Source organism: Colletotrichum gloeosporioides, assembly GCF_011800055.1.
Source record: "Colletotrichum gloeosporioides strain Lc1 chromosome Unknown consensus_64, whole genome shotgun sequence".
NCBI lineage: Eukaryota > Fungi > Ascomycota > Sordariomycetes > Glomerellales > Glomerellaceae > Colletotrichum > Colletotrichum gloeosporioides.
The window spans coordinates 496,522-512,417 of NW_025544709.1; the positions used below are offsets into that span (position 1 = coordinate 496,522).

The window sequence follows — 15,896 nt, forward strand, 5'->3', positions numbered from 1 at the left end:
ATTAAGTTTTATATTAAAGAACTAAGTTATATATATATAAATCTATATATTTTATCCTAGTTATTTTAAATAATTATAAAGAGGCTATTACTACTTTTAAAATAGTAATAGATAGTATTAATATAATATAGTAATAATATCTTAATATTAAAGGAGTAATAAATTATAGTAATATAAAGAGGGAGATACTTACTTCTTAGTAATTTATAATCTCTTTATATACCCCGATTAATAGTTATAGAGGTTTCTCTATAAATTATCCTAGTTTTTAAATATTTCCCTATAAGAATTATATAGTAGTTAATAAAGTACACCTCTAGGCGGTAAACTACGAAGAAGAAAAGTTAGAAGGGAAGAAATATCATATACAACCATACCTATTAGAAAACTCGGGATCCCGTCCGCTCTCCTATAGATAAGCTCATAAGGGCAGGGTTATCTAGAAGAGCAGGATCCCAGCTAACTTATTAGACAAAACAGTACCAGGTTACGCCGCCACTGCTTCAACGCTATACAGTCTGCCGTTTATAACTACTTCAATTCGCCCACCCACCCCAACAAAATCATCCTTCTCTCACACCCCCACCTTCTTCCTCCCCAGACCTTTTAGCATCACCTTATTGCTATTTTCGCGTTGCCCCCAGTCTCATCATCATGCTTAACGTCCTTCAAGGCGGGGCCATATGTAAAGGGCGGCCTAACTGTTGGCCTCCTCCAGGTCTCTACGTCCCCCCCTTCTCTCTCTAAGTCTGCTCATCCTTTACATCCTATAAGGGCTTTAGAAATACAACCAGCTGCCCTTTATTATTAATCTCCTAATCTCACTATTCTCCTCTAACTTTATTTATCTGTAGTTGCATAGGTAGGCTTTTTACTCCTATATTATCTTCGCTATAGTAGATCTATTATTTGATTTTAATAATTTATTCGTCTGCAATTTTAAGATTGCTTTATTCTCTATAGTCATCACAAAACTAATTAGCTATATTGCAGGATTCTGACCATTGCCTGAGACTGTCGAGGCAGCTTGCGTACCTATGAGGGAGGCAGGTCAGCTACGACAGCAAGGTGTTTCGCGCCTATAGCGAAACCATACTCAACGTCAAGCTTTACGTTCTCAAACACAAAGGAATCACAGCGTGGAAACAGGTTCTGAGATATAAGGGCAAGACCTTGGAAAATGGTAATAAACCCCCCCCCNNNCCCCCCAACCCCCTCCTCGACGGAGAAATACCGTCTCCAAGAAATTCTCTTCTCATCGAAAACAATCATTAACGCAAAAATATTTATAATTCACAATTCTCATCTAGACCGTCAAACCATTTCCCGTCAAGCTGCCGCCGTGGCAGTAGCAGCAGCACAATAGGCACTACCATACGCAATAACAGTACTAGCAACATTCGTTCCACAAGCACCGTTAGAACAGTCTCTCAGACCATATCCAAAGTTGACATTGCGGCAGAGGCAAGACGGATCAGGGGATGTGCATCCCAATGATTCATATTGCGCAAGCATGTTGTTGAAACATGTCTGACCGCAAGTTGGCAGGCTTGTGATCGCGGTTGTGGAAGATGCGGAAGTGGTCTTTGTAGCTGAAGTTGGAGTTGCCGTTCCACCCGTAGCAGTTGCTAGTGCGCTGGCGCAGTACTTGCTTTGGTATGCAATTACTGCGCTCGCATCGGCCACTCCACAGACTGCATTTGAGCAGTCCCGGATGCCATAGCCGAAGTTGACATTGCGGCACAGACATGCCGGATCGGGGGTGGAGCATCCAAGGGATGAGTATGTGTTGATCATATTCAAGAAACATGTTTGCCCGCAGGCTGGGAGAGAGGAGATGGGTGGAAGTGCAGTGCTCGATGGTGTCGACGTTGACGAAGTGAGCGAGACGGACGAGGATGTAATAGCAGTTGTGCGGGAGGTGGTCGATGGGATGCTGATGGGCGGCAGAGGATCCGTCTTGACCTGAGCCTCAAACACGAGCAGCAGCGCCTTGCCGCCGCACGTCTGTTCCGCGTCGCCGGGGCAGGGCACGTTGCACGAGGTTTGGTTTGCGGCCCAGTCGCCACCCACAAAAGAGCCGCACCAGCACTCGGTCCCCGACTTGACGCCGGCGTAGCGGAAGCCCTCGCTCCAGCACGCGGCCTGGCACTTGTCCACAGTGAGGCTGCTGCCGCCAGCCTTCGTCGACTCGGTGGCCAACGTGTGGTCGTCGATGAAGCAGCCCATTGGGTTCCATCCCGTCAGCACGGCCGTGGGCGTCTGAGACTGCGCGGGCACAGTCGTCGTGGTGCTCGCCGTGGTGGTGGTGGTTTTGGGAGGCTCTTCGCTGGCGACCTGGATGCAGTACGAGGTCCAGTCTTGCCAGTTGCTGCAGTCGAGACCGACCGACGGGTTCCAGCGGCTGAATGTCTCGGGGGAGATGGCAAACATGTAATCCCGCACCACGACGCAGCTCTCGCCTTCGTAGTTGTCATACCAGTAGCTGCACGACTTGATGGTGTCGGCCAGCACATTGGCCTGAGGCGTCTCGCCTCGCTTTCCCAGGTGCACTGCCGACGCCCCGGCTTCCCGGGGCATCATGGCAAGCCAGAGGGCTGCCGACGCGAGCGAAGAGAGAATCATGATGCTGAGCTTGCAACTTGGAGGCCAAGCGGAGGAGGGACGGACAAACGAATGATGGTCCGCTATGGGATGAGCGTGAGGTTGACAGGCGCGGACACACGACAACAAGGCGGCGAAGAAGAGGGCCGAAGCACATCCTAATACCAGCCAGATGGTGTCGAGTCACGACGCCATTAGATTAGCCCATGAGTCCACAACCCGGAATAGAACCAGAACCGGCTTCTCCTCTGTCAGTTGTCAGGGGGGTCAGCCAAAAGGGCTTCGTCTCCCTCGGCCAAATCTCATCATCGGCATGGGTGTGATAGGTGGGATTTCATTGGAAGTCATACGACGTGCTTTAACCATGTAAGTGTCGGATCAATTCCTTGATAAGGCCACAAAAATAAGCTTAGCAGATATTACATAATATAACACCCGGTAAAAGCTACCCTAGGGTATGATTACCCCTCCTAAACCAACAGCAACTGATCCACATCTAAAGACGGATATATAAATATCGTAGTAGTTGGTCGAATTCCTTTGTGTCCCTTTATCTCCTTGCTTCAATCACATTCCATCTACCTTACCGAATATCCACTCAACCAGGCATCTATTCTTGTCTCCTGCCACTTCGGTCTCTCTAGGTTGACAGACAATTTCAATGGCATCATTCGGTCCTTTTTCCCGGCTGCCTCTCGAGCTGCGCCAACGCATCTGGGAACTGAGCATGGAGCCCCGGCACGTGCTTATTGGAAAGTGCGAGTACCTCCATGCGCAATCAAGCCCACCAGCCGTTCTGCAGGCCTGCGCGGAATCGAGGTCGCATCTCCGAGGCCATTATACCCAGGAGGCTCGTTGCGGCCGCAGTGGATCATCGGCGTCGCGCGCCATGGTGAACTACGACATCGATACCGTCTGCATGACCGCCTTCGACATTACTATCTGGTCGAGTGCCAAGGATGCACCCATCAAGTACCTGGCGCTCGAGTCCAGGGACTCGGAGGCCTTCTTCTGGAACACTAGTGGTGCCGTGAGGGACATCGCGACTCTCGAGCACCTGGAGATACATCCTACGCCAGGCTCATGGCCGGAAAGGAAAAAGGCGCTCTTGTTGCAGGATTGGATCTCTCAGCTGGAGGTCTGGTACACCCCGTGCCCCCCGGCGCCATTCCGCACAAAGATCATCAGCCCTTGGCCAGACGTCGACATCCCTGAAGTTGGAGCGGATAACTTTGACGAGATATCGCGGGCTTGGGACAGGACGATGGGGTGGGCGTCAGACGGCTCATCGGAGGCTGACGAGCCGTTTCCAGATGCGCCCCCTCATGGTCAGGCAGAGGCTGACCAAGGGACCGGGGTGCAAGCCCTGTGAGCGGTCACCTGTTTGGCCCACACCCTACGGTCTATATTGACGCAGGTACGGATATGAGATACTGGATATGGCAAAATCAGGCCCTACGCTGACCGGTGGATCACCTTGTTACTTTGTTCCATCTCATTTCCCATCTCATTTTATTTTCCATCTCATGGTCCAACATCTCTTGTCGTTCCTTGCGTCCATAACATGTTCATACTGCCGTTGTAGATGGCCGAAAATCTCAACGTCCAAGAATCATAACCGAACGGGACAACGGGGACAGTAGAGGTGACGCTGTTGCTCCTTCAGCCTATTTACGCATTCGTTTCTTCATACACTCCTTCATTCGCACCTTCGTTTCCTCATCGCCACGTTTTCTTCACAGCAGTCCCTCATCATGCGGTTTCCCGTCTTCATCCTCAGCCTGCTCTGGCTCGTTCCCGGAGCCTTGGGCGCCGGTAGACGAGCAGCATATGAGAAGATCCTCTTCTTCTATGCATACCGAATCGACCAGCTTTTACCGGAGGACCAGCGAACAGTAGGCGTAAAGTGTGCAAAGTGGCCCACTAGGGAGGAGCTGCCCTGTGAGGACCCGGGCAACAATAAGCCCAAATATCTTCACTGCAAACCAAAACAACCGGCCAGGACGGTCTGCACTCTCGGCGAGTTTATCGGGCACATCGATAGCAACAAGGGCAAGAACTATAAGAACCAGCTCTTCGTTGATGGCGTCAAGTGGGACGAAGAAAAGCTCGACTTTGACATGAAGAAAACGGCGGAAAACATTATCAAGTACGATGCTGCCGATGGTCGCAACCCGCCCTACCGCCTCTTCAAGGACGGCGCTCTCCCTGCGTATTATGGGGACGATATCATCAAGGACGGCGTGGTTCTCGGCAAGAAGAGGGGCTACGACGGGTCGCTGAATTCCATCTTCGATCGGATGGCCTACGTCAAAAGTACGCTCCCCCAAGCGACCTTCGACAGTCCCGACGTCAAGTTCCTCTTTGATCGGGTCGAGGAGAGCCGCACCTCGGTGTTGGCAGCGCGCACGGCCGACCACGACTACTGGATCAAGAAGGACTTCGTGGCCCATATCCCAGGCATTGACGTCAAGACAGCGCCGATGGGCTACCAGGAGTGGGTCGACGGCCAGGACCGAGACATTGAGAAAATCCTGACCCCCGAGACCATCACCGCAAACCAGGCCGCCATCCCTAACGTCGAGGACCAGATGAAACAGGTCCGAGCGGACCGACTGACGGACACGTTTGCCGGCGCGGCCCAAGGCAAGCAGGCGAGGGACCACCAGGTTGTGATGGAATGTTATGAGCAAGGAGGAACGAAGATTGAGAACGCCGTTTGCATTTGATCGCCCCATCAACCATGTTCTCCCTGTTGCGTTTTCAATATGCCCCTGAAACTTTCGATATACTTAGTAGATAGCACTCTTAGGCTTAATACGACTCTGTACTTATTTTCTCAGGCATAGATATGACAACTGCAACGAGTCGACGGTAACGATAGTTAGACGGGCCGTCGCTCCGAGCCGCACAGCCAGCCGAAAGGGAAGCAAGATCCCGTAATTATTCGTCGGGCCCCACGCGGGAAGGCGGAGCTCTGACCGAACCGCTTTGGAGTTGTGAGCTCGGGTGCCTAGAGCAGGGCTGAAGGTGGGGCCCACGAAGGGCTGTACGAGGAGCCCAAACTGGCATCCCATTCACTGATTGTTGTTGGGTGGTTGCGCTGCTTCTAGATGAGGAAGTGTCTCCGCGCGACCCCCAAAAGTCCCCTACTTCAGGTATGTACCATGTAAGCACGCCTGTGGGGGCCTAATCCAGCCGCACCACCTAATAAGGTAGGTGGTTAACCGTGTTTGGTGGGGCGGGCACGAGTATGGATAGAGGGGGCCGCTCCCAGGGATCTGAGCTTATCTCATTTTCATCTCTTGTGAAATTGGAAGATGGTACAATACAGTCAGCACTAAACAATGAAAAAATAAGCCTTCTTTGTGGAGACTTCTCACGGGCCGAAGCAACTAGCATGGAGGAGTGCCCGCGCTTAGCATATCATAAGTTCCTTACGAGGATACCCACGCGGCCGCACGCGGTATGCATGAATGCAGGAACCTACCCTGGCTATCACTTACACCCATTGACTGCAACATGCATCTACAGAGTAGATACGAGTTACTGAGCGGTAAGCTTACAGCTGTCTATCTCGATGCCTTTTATCCCGTGGACGCTGGACGCTTAATTCTCCCGTCTCGTCTCCCTCAGTTTGTTCCTCCAGCGCTTTGGCATCAACTCACTCTTTTCGTTTGACTTTGGCGACCGCCGCCGTCCTCTCCCTTACACACACACTCTCTCAGAAAAAAAAAAAAAGGTCATCTGATCACCATGTTCGTTAAGTCTTCCTGTTTATGGCTGCTGGTAGCAGCTCTGGGCGCAAGCTCTTCGCCACTGGCTGGCCCTACCTCCCAGCCTGTGGCGGTCGGCACAAGTACACCCTCCCTCCTCCCGCATCTGGTAGTAACTTTGATGGTGAACTGACTTGATTCGTTCCAGGTCCTGCCAACATCTCAACCTTCATAGATGACTTTGTCAACCAATGGAAGTCCAGCCATCCAGACCTCGATAGCGCCGAGCTTCAGAGGGTCCTGGTATCAGCCGAACAAGCCAAAGTCTCCCTCTTGAGCACGACTTCTGGGGAACTGGAGGAACGCCCACCTCTGAAACGGGACTTGCATCCCACATCGCCAGCGCCGCCCGTGCCACCCTTCGTGCCGCGGCACAGGCGTCAGCTCCAGACGGCGGGCAACTCGACAAGTGCCAACTCGACCGTCCTGGAAGCCAGGTCGCTTGTCCGCAAGGCCCAGCAGGAGGCCAGCGCCCGAAACAAGGAGCGCTTCGCCAATCCACGCACAAACGCGTACTGGGCCAAGCATGGGTCCGGCGCAGCCGGCTTGCGAGCCCGCGCAGATGATGTCGCTGCCTTTGCCATCAACGAGACCATCGCCGTTGCTGCCGCCATTGTTGCCGAGGCAGATTATGCCCATAATGTCCCCGTGGAGTACCCGCCTCTTCCCGACGACATCAGGCAGCTCAAAGAGCAGATGTTTGGTCCAACCGGAGCTGACGCCGGGGCTGGCGCTGCTGCGGGCAGCCTCGGCAAGAGGGCTCTGTCGACCTTCTGGATGGAGGACATCAGCCACACGGGCAAGATCCCCTTCGGCGGTTCCGTCAACGACGGGTACAAGGTGTTCCGCAACGTCAAGGACTACGGCGCCAAGGGCGACGGTAAGACGGACGACACCGAGGCCATCAACAGAGCCATGAGCGACCAGAACCGCTGTGGCAACAACTGCGGCGCCTCCACGGTCAAGCCGGCCATCGTCTACTTTCCCTCGGGCACCTACCTCGTCAGCACGCCCATCACTGCGTACTACAACACTCAGATGATTGGAAACGTGAGTTCGAGAGCCTTGTTGCCCCCGATGAAATGAAACCCTAGGTTTGGATTGGACTGGCATGCTAACCACAACCGGAACTCGGAACGCAGGCGAATGTCCGGCCTATTATCAAGGCGGCCAAGTCTTTTACCGGCCTCGGCGTCATCTCTGTGGACGAGTACACGGGCGGCAATGGAGGCGCGGAGCAGTGGTACATCAACCAGGTGAGTCTCCATTCTAGTCATCTTGGCTGGCAGCTTCTGATGGCAAAGGACAGAACAACTTTCTTCGTCAGCTCCGCAATTTCATAGTGGACGTCCAAGACGCAGACATGGACGACGTTGCCGGTCTCCACTGGCAAGTGGCACAGGCTACTAGCATCCAGAATGTCGACTTCTACCAGTCACCGTCTACCGACAAGCACCATATGGGTATCTGTAAGTTCTCCCGGCTTTTGAAAAAAAAGAAAAAAAAAAGGGCTAGCTTCCCGCCTTGACTTACACTAGCATAGTCGCAGAAAACGGGAGTGGTGGTTTCATGGGCGATATGACCTTCTTTAATGGCGAGATTGGCATTCGATGTAAGTGGCTACTGGGACGACCAATTACTGGGACCAAACGCTCTAACCCTATATTCACACTACTGACACCCGGTCACAACAGGTGGAAACCAGCAGTTCACGTCGATCAACATGGTCTTCGTCGGCTGCCGCACCGGAATCGACATGCTCTGGGACTGGGGCTGGACCTGGAAGGGTCTTCTGATGAGCACTACCGAAAACGGAATCCGCATGTCCGGGGACTTCAGGGGCGGCTCCATCATCGTCATGGACTCGTTCTTGCTGGGCATGAGTAAGGGTATCTCAGTTTCCACGCCCGTCGGGAACACCCCCTCCGAGAAGTTTACTATTACGTTGGACAACGTCGAGGTCTTCGGCGTCGGTAAGGTCGTGGATCACGAAACGGATGGCGCCCAGCTCGAGGGCGGCAGCCGCGTCATTCGATCCTGGGTCGTCGGCAAGGTTTACGACGAGAAGAACCCCAGTGGCACATATCAGAGCGGGCCGCTGTCGGCTCTGCACCCAACGGAAGGCTCGCTCATGAAGGGCGGCGCATACTATAGGCGCCAAAAGCCCCAGTATGAGAACCTTGTCGCCAGCGACTTCATCAATGCCGGCACCCTCGCTAAAGGTGACGGCGTTACGGACGACACTTTTGCTTTATCAATCAATCTCGCGTTAGCAGCTGCCACACGTCGTCCGCTGTACATCCCCTTCGGGTCGTACCTTGTGAAATCCACTCTGCAAGTAAGGCTTTCCTGACTCCCCAACTCCATTCGCTTATATGGTGCTAACTAGCCCCGTTACCCGTCAGATTCCGGTCGGGTCCGTGATTGTAGGCGAGTGTTGGGCCCAAATCGTCGCCAACGGAGAGTCTTACAGCGACGCTGATTCCCCATACACTATGGTGCAGGTCGGGGACTGGGGCGAAAAGGGGAGCGTCGAGATCCAGGATCTCGTCTTCACCACAAAGGGCCCTACACCAGGCGCAGTTCTGATGGAGTGGAACATGGCCGAAGACCTGCAGGGCTCTGCTGCCATGTGGGACTCGCACTTCCGCATCGGCGGAGCGATGGGCACCGGCCTGACTGCTGCCGACTGCCCCAAGCTCACTGGTACTATCAATCCGAAATGCGTTGCCGGGTCCATGTTGCTCCATATGACTGGGGGCTCGTCGGGCTATCTGGAGAATGTGTGGGCGTGGGTGGCGGACCACGACTTTGACAGCGGCCCGGCACAGACCCAGATCGATATCTACGTCGCTCGTGGCATCTTGATCGAAAGCAAGGGCGGCCCTGTCTGGCTCTACGGAACCGCGTCGGAGCATTGCGTTTTTTATCAGTATCTCCTCTTGGAAGCACAGGACGTGTTTATGGGCAACGTAAGTGCCGGCGTTTGGACCAAGTCTCCCAAGCCCTTCCTTCTATCATTAGAGACTCGTAGGCCTAACAATGATGTCGAACCAGATTCAAACAGAAAGCCCGTACTACCTGCCAAAGCCCAAGGCGCCTGCCCCGTTCACGGACCAGGTCGGGCTCTTCAACGGGGATCCCGACTTCAGCGAGTGCCCAGAGTCGGAGCCGCACTGCGCAGCTGCCTGGGCATTGATGATTTCAGGGTCAACCAACGTTCATATCTTTGGCGCGGGGTTGTATAACTGGTTCGACGACTACACGCAGGACTGCATCGACACGCAAACCTGCCAGAAGCATCTCGTCCACGTGGAAGAGAGCGGACAGATCTGGTTCTATAACCTCTATACCATTGGGTCAGCCAACATGATTGACGCAGAGGGGTCCGATCCCATTCCGGCCAAGGACAACATCAACACCAACGAACATCCGTTCACCTCCGTCATTAACGCATGGCTGCTGTCTTCTTCCGGATCGTGAGTCTCACAGCGGCGCCACATTGTCCATTTGTGTCCCACCATGAAGCCGGACATCCCAAGTGCTAACTTGTAAACAGCGGAAATGTCGACAACGACCTGGCAGACCAGGTTATCCTGGGCACAATGCTCCCACCTTGCCCATCCAAATACGACACGCTGGAGAATGTCGAAAAGTCCAAGTCGAGCATCCCGCAACACTGTCTCGACAAGTACCTCCTTCAGACGCAGCTCAACACCCTCGGCACTGCCCTTTCTGACTATAACAGCATCTTGAGGGACGGGTACGACGACAAGTTCAAGGCCTATCAAAGGTCAGTCTTGCAACAAGTCCCAGACCAGATCAACAAGTTCATGGAGGGGGCCCAGGCCTCGGGCAACTGGACCTGTACCGAGACTCGGACCGTCATCTGCTGCAGAGGTTGCCAGAATCATGCGGCGTGCACGAACCCCATGTGCGACTTTTCCACCGACTGCAAGCCCGGCACCACCAAGAAGACAACTACCGTCGACTGCCCTGCGTCCATATCAAACAACTTACGCGAGCAGCTGCCGGTCCCCGTCGAGACGACCTACACGCTCAAGAACGAGCAGGGCTTCTGGGAGGGCCTGATGGCCGCGTACGGCATCCCGCAGGACTGGGTCAACATTGGGGAGCGGCTTGCGTACTTTGGAAAGGGCTGCGAAGGCGTCGCAGGCGACAGGACGTCGCCGGACACCTCGACCGAGTGCTTCAAGAAGTCATCCGTCTACTGGCACAACTTCCCGACGATGAAGCCGGGCGCGGCCATGGACGACCCCAAGGACAGCGTCAGCAAGTCTTACGACACGTTCAAGAACATCTACGACCGCGCCACCGTGTCCCTCGGGTTCGCCCAGTGGAACCTGTACGAGGCCAGCTCCACCGACATGCTGGCCACCGCGGCCCTGCCGGCCATGCTCCTGACCGACGCCGTCGACAACATGCGCCAGATCGCCAAGGCGGGCGAGGAGATCATTGAGCGCGAGCGCAAGCAGAACATCCTCTTCTGGCTCAACATGGTCCTCATGATGATCCCCGCGGCCGGACAGGTGGCCAGCAGCCTGGGCCGCGTCGCCATCGCCGTCGCCCTCCGCGTCGTGGGCGAGGCCGCCACCGCCGCCCTGACGCTGTACGAACTCGTCGACGATCCAAAGAACGCCCTGATGACCATGATGGGCTTCTTCCTCGGCGGCGGCCTCTCGCGCCAGCCCTTCCGCGAAGCCGCCGCCGCCCGCCGCGGCATGCCCAAGTCGCAGTTCGAAAAGCTGCCGCCCAGGATCAGGACGGACCTGGGGCGCATCCAAACCGTTAGGAACGTGTGCCGCGCGCGTTCGTAGTGGAGATGACGACGACCGCCTCCTGGGTGGTATGGTATCTCTTGACATAAAACTCCATCTGTTCTCATTTTGTCTCCTTTTTCTTTTCGTGTACAACAGCCGATGCCGGCTTTAACAAGGTCTCGCGGTTTAGATGATGATTCCGCCTCCAGCACTGCCGGTGTCCGCCATCCGACCTATTGTTAGAACAATCTAATCTTGAATGGCATTTATTTCCAAGAGAGACCTGCGACCAATCGCGGGATAGCCATCGACATGATGTTTGTCATATGGATGGTCTCCGGACCAATGTATCTGGACACGATATCCCTGCAATACGACAATAGCGCGGATCATCGGAAAAGACACCCTTCCTCTTGTATTGAGTCCAGAAAGAAGCTATTCTTGATCCCTAGTCCCCCAGGCACGCCAACGGCGCTCTGATAATCGGAGCAGGGCGTGTGTACACTACGTACCTCATCGTGTTGGCAACGTGAATCCAGACCAGACGCTTCCTTTGTTCACCCCCCCCCCCCCCCCCCCCCCCCCCCCCCCCCCNGACCCTTCCTTTTTTCCCCCCCCCCCCCCCCCCTCCTAGACATACCACAGCATTGCCAGCCTTGGACACCCAACTTGGTATACAGCAGATGCCAGGTGGGTGGATAAATGCACCGAGGGGTGATTGGCGTTGTACACCAATACGCTGAGATGTAATCATTGCGAGACATGACTGCAGAGCCATTTCCTTGGAGGGAAACCTGGCCCCTGCATGCGGGTACCACCAAAAGGCCCGTCGCATATGCCCAAGGGTTCATGGATGTGAAAGGACCAGCCACGTTGAAGCCAACGCCAACCTAGTACCGTCACTGTCGACGACTTGGCCAACCATTGGCAACTGTCGTTCATCTCCCACTACCACATCCGGAGAGTTGCTTGCTTGGCGGAATGGTGGAAATTGAGGAATAGCTTGTTTTGCCTTCTGTAGACTGCTCCCCTGATGCCACGCCTCTTCCCGGGCAACGACTATGAAGCTTCATGTTGGAACAGACCAAAACCTAAAGCCTTGCTGTCTGTTAAAGTACGTCTACACAGCTGCCGCTCATGATAATGACTGTTTCTCATTCATTCTCTTGCCCCATTCAAATCTTCATCAGCCCTTTCTGCAATATGAACGGGCATTTCGACATACTGTGCGCTTTATGCGCTGCCCTACTTTCATTTTCTTCGCTGTTACCGCCCCTGTTCAAACAGCCTCATATGTTCATCAACGCAGCTACTTCCTCCACTCTTAGCCTAGGATCACTCTTAGGTTTTCTCCTCAGAATACATATATTCGAGGCTGTCACCGCTTTTGTAGAAGCAGCGAAACATTCCAAGCTCTCAGATGCCTTACCTGTTTCTTCTTCAATCATCTTTACCCTAGCGTACGCTGTACAGCTGGAGAGTCTTTACTACACAGGACCAAAGATACTCTCAGATGTCTTCTTAGGCTTTTAGTTCATTGATATTTAGCTAGGAATCATCAGAGAGAGAACGTTGCTAGCCACCAAGTATCACTCTATCCAACCTTTCTTCACCAGTCTTCTAGTCACTGCCTTGACCAGTCTTCTAGCCACTGCCACCAAAATCCTCGATCTCACAGCACTTATTTTGCATAATTCCAGGGTGAGAGCAAGGTCAGGAGATCTTAAGACCATACCAGAAGGCGAGAAACGCGACGATTCTGCCCCTTTCGCAGAAACCAACACCGAAGCCAACCGCAAGTACGGCAAATTCGACCAAGATGCACATGCGGAGATGAAGGAGTTAGGAGGATAGTGGCCATAGCTTCAAAAGTTCTCTGTCTTCTGGAAATATTTCTGGCCGGGTAGTGAACCCTGGTTGCAAAGCACCGTTATCTTTGCGATATTGCTTGCCTTCGCCATCAAGATATCAACTATCTTGTCCTCCTATTACCTCGGACTTCTTGTCACCGAGCTATCAGAAGCTGTGAAGAGGTCGAGACTTCGAAGCGCTGAGGTTCTTCCACTATGCCTAGGGTTAAACATCACTTACGCTTCGACCACCCCAGGCGCCATTCCGAATCTCCGAAGCTATCTGTATATGAAGGTCAAGATTTTTCGCAGCGGGAAACTCCATCGCGCATTTCATAGAACGGCCATGAGTCTCGATTTCTCTTTTCACAACACAATCAATCCACCAGACATCAGACATCGTGCGAATCACGAACGATTCGAAGGGGCTGTTAGACGCACTGGACAACGTCTGCTTTGTGGTTGTACCAAGCATGATCATGCTGGCGACTTCGGCTACCTTTTTGATCAGAAAACATCGGCAGTTTATGGCCCTCGATCTTCTTGTGCTTGTGGTTGGCTACTTCATCGCCCAAAGACGTACGGCCAAGAATCTCCCAAAAGAACTAGACGACTATTATGCTTCCCTTAGAAACATGGAAGCATATTGTCGTGAAAGCATTCGATGCTGGGAGACGATTGCGAGTCATAGCAAGACGACCGCCACGATTAAGCAACACGGCTCAAAAGTAGATGCATGGGTCAAGCAGTGGGACAGGTATCTCATCTATTTCTACATCGGTCAATTTTCAGCCAGTATGGTCCAGATTTCAACCTTCACCTTTGGGCTACTACTCATCCTTAACGACATCTTTAACGAAAGGGCTACCCCCGGCGACCTTGTCGCTTTTGTAGGGTACTGGCAAAACATCACTACGTCTCTAGTAAATTGTAAGGAAACTAAGACTGGCATCTTGGAAAAGCTCCTTAGAGCTACTCGTAGAAGACGTCTCCTTGAGATGCCGGTCCAGGTCGAACATGGCCCAGATTTTGACTTTCGAGGCGGCGCAATAGATTTTACAAATGTCGAATTTCGCTATGAAGGGAAGAAGGATTCTACGTTGAACGGTCTCTATCTCCAGATCGCAGCAGGAACGAAAGTTTCAATTGTCGGAAAATCAGGATCTGGCAAGTCGACAATGCTGAAACTACTGCTGGGACTTCTGAAACCCAGCAGCGGGCATAGACGAGTCGATAACCAGAAGGTCGAAGACATCAGCATCTCATCGTAAGCTAAACCTTTCAAACTTTCTATAGCCCCTACAAACTGATATTTCTCTCCAGACTTCGGTCTCACATCGGAATCGTTGCCCAGAATGCGCGTCTTTTCAATCAAAGCGTTATGGATAATATACGATGTTTTGCCAACCAAGATGTCACCGACGTAGAGGTTGAAAACGCTTGCCGGCGCGCGTGTATTCATCAAACTATCAAGTCGCTTCCGGATGGTTATAGAACAAAAATAGGAGATGATGGACAGTAAGTTCCCGTTCGAAAGGGGTTTCTATCCTCATTACTAATTCTCTACCTTAGGGACTTATCAGGCAGCCAAAGACAAAGATTGTTGATCGCACGCCTGTTCCTTTAGAACCCAGATATTATAGTGTTGGACGAGGCAACAAGTGCCCTAGATGTTGACACCAAGGCCTCTGTTCAGAAGGCCATCCGCGAGGCATTCCTTAACATGACTGTGATACAGATTGAGTGAGTCGCTCAACAGAAAGCATTTTGACATCGTTCTAAACTCACTATATAGGCATGATTTTTCAAGTACCGAGTCGGCCGATAGCATTGTCGTGCTAGAAAAAGGATGTTCAGTCCTAAGGCACTCACAAGTCCCTTCTACAAATGAATGGCCACTATGCAGAATTATGGAAGCAGCACATTAGAGAATTGGAGTTTTGAGCCGGAAAGAAATTCATTGCGAAGTTCCGGCGGCATTTCCACGGATGGTTGGGAGGACGTAGCCATGATTGAAAGAGAGAAACGGACTTGTTGGAATCAGCCAGCTGGGGACAGCTTAGAAGTAGAGAGGGGAAGAGGGAGGCGAATAGGGCGAGGTAGAGAATGAGAGAGTAAGAAAGGGGGGAGAGGGAGGGAGGCAGAGGGGGGTAAACATAACTTACAAGCGATGATAGATGCCAGGAGCACGTAGTTATGGTACATGCCGAAATAACGCTCAGTGACTCATGCCATATGCCAGTCACAAGCTTCACCTCGTACATGCATGTAATAGGGTGTAGGGATGTAACATCGGCCTTCAAAGCTATGGGCCGTTTCCAAGTCTAGCTGACCAAAGAGTTGCATGGCCAGCTTTTGGTGAGACGTACACGCCGGGCATAGGCTTTGTTCAATCCCCTGTACTGGTCGCTAAGACCTAAAATTTCATGCCAGGGAAGGATGAAATCACCAGAGCCTATCACCCGTTGTCGATCGGACACGCGGCAGCCTTCAAGAGACTCACTCCTGCTCACCTCTGCGTCAACTGACAGCCTGCTAAAGCAGAAACTGTCCTCATGCCTTTGAGAGCCTTTCTCAAGGCAGCAGCTGGTCTTCTTTATCTCACTAAGGATCTTTGCAGGAGTAGAAAGATAAGGATTTGGCGAAGGACCACTCTATCGTAATACACAATGTTTCTGTCTTATGCTTCAATTACACAGGCGGCATCGATAACCTTGCACTTGCTCTCATTATGACCGCTTGGGTTATCATCGTTGCTGTCTAACACCGAGTAGGAAGTGGGAACCTTGGCTTAGGAAATGGCAAGTGCCAAGAGGTCGTAAACCAGACGTTATGTGGAGGTCCTCCCACGGCCTGACAAGATAAACGCGTGTGCTGAGCGACAG

General features: G+C 52.7%; 5 protein-coding genes across 5 annotated transcripts; 4 read left to right on the forward strand and 1 right to left on the reverse strand.

The window, feature by feature from the left end:
- Positions 1-1,498: 1,498 nt before the first annotated feature.
- On the reverse strand, positions 1,499-2,625 carry GCG54_00003829 (uncharacterized protein; the record flags this gene model as incomplete). The annotated part of the gene is made up of 2 exons (XM_045403893.1): positions 1,499-1,636; positions 1,669-2,625. 2 exons carry the CDS (start codon positions 2,623-2,625, stop codon positions 1,499-1,501), a joined length of 1,095 nt encoding a protein of 364 aa, XP_045261525.1.
- A 640-nt stretch (positions 2,626-3,265) lies between these two features.
- On the forward strand, positions 3,266-3,976 carry GCG54_00003830 (uncharacterized protein; the record flags this gene model as incomplete). Its single annotated transcript, XM_045403894.1, has 1 exon — positions 3,266-3,976. One exon carries the CDS (start codon positions 3,266-3,268, stop codon positions 3,974-3,976), a length of 711 nt encoding a protein of 236 aa, XP_045261526.1.
- A 382-nt stretch (positions 3,977-4,358) lies between these two features.
- On the forward strand, positions 4,359-5,333 carry GCG54_00003831 (uncharacterized protein; the record flags this gene model as incomplete). Its single annotated transcript, XM_045403895.1, has 1 exon — positions 4,359-5,333. The coding sequence occupies one exon, from the start codon at positions 4,359-4,361 to the stop codon at positions 5,331-5,333; it is 975 nt and encodes a 324-aa protein (XP_045261527.1).
- Positions 5,334-6,360: 1,027 nt separating this feature from the next.
- On the forward strand, positions 6,361-11,218 carry GCG54_00003832 (putative glucan endo-1 3-beta-glucosidase; the record flags this gene model as incomplete). The annotated part of the gene is given in 9 exon segments (XM_045403896.1): positions 6,361-6,463; positions 6,529-7,430; positions 7,523-7,636; positions 7,654-7,849; positions 7,924-7,992; positions 8,075-8,718; positions 8,786-9,352; positions 9,438-9,859; positions 9,940-11,218. The coding sequence occupies 9 exon segments, from the start codon at positions 6,361-6,363 to the stop codon at positions 11,216-11,218; spliced, it is 4,296 nt and encodes a 1,431-aa protein (XP_045261528.1).
- A 2,791-nt stretch (positions 11,219-14,009) lies between these two features.
- Positions 14,010-14,758, forward strand: GCG54_00003833 (ABC transporter B family member 24; the record flags this gene model as incomplete). Its single annotated transcript, XM_045403897.1, has 3 exons — positions 14,010-14,278; positions 14,335-14,498; positions 14,655-14,758. The coding sequence occupies 3 exons, from the start codon at positions 14,010-14,012 to the stop codon at positions 14,756-14,758; spliced, it is 537 nt and encodes a 178-aa protein (XP_045261529.1).
- Positions 14,759-15,896: the final 1,138 nt, after the last annotated feature.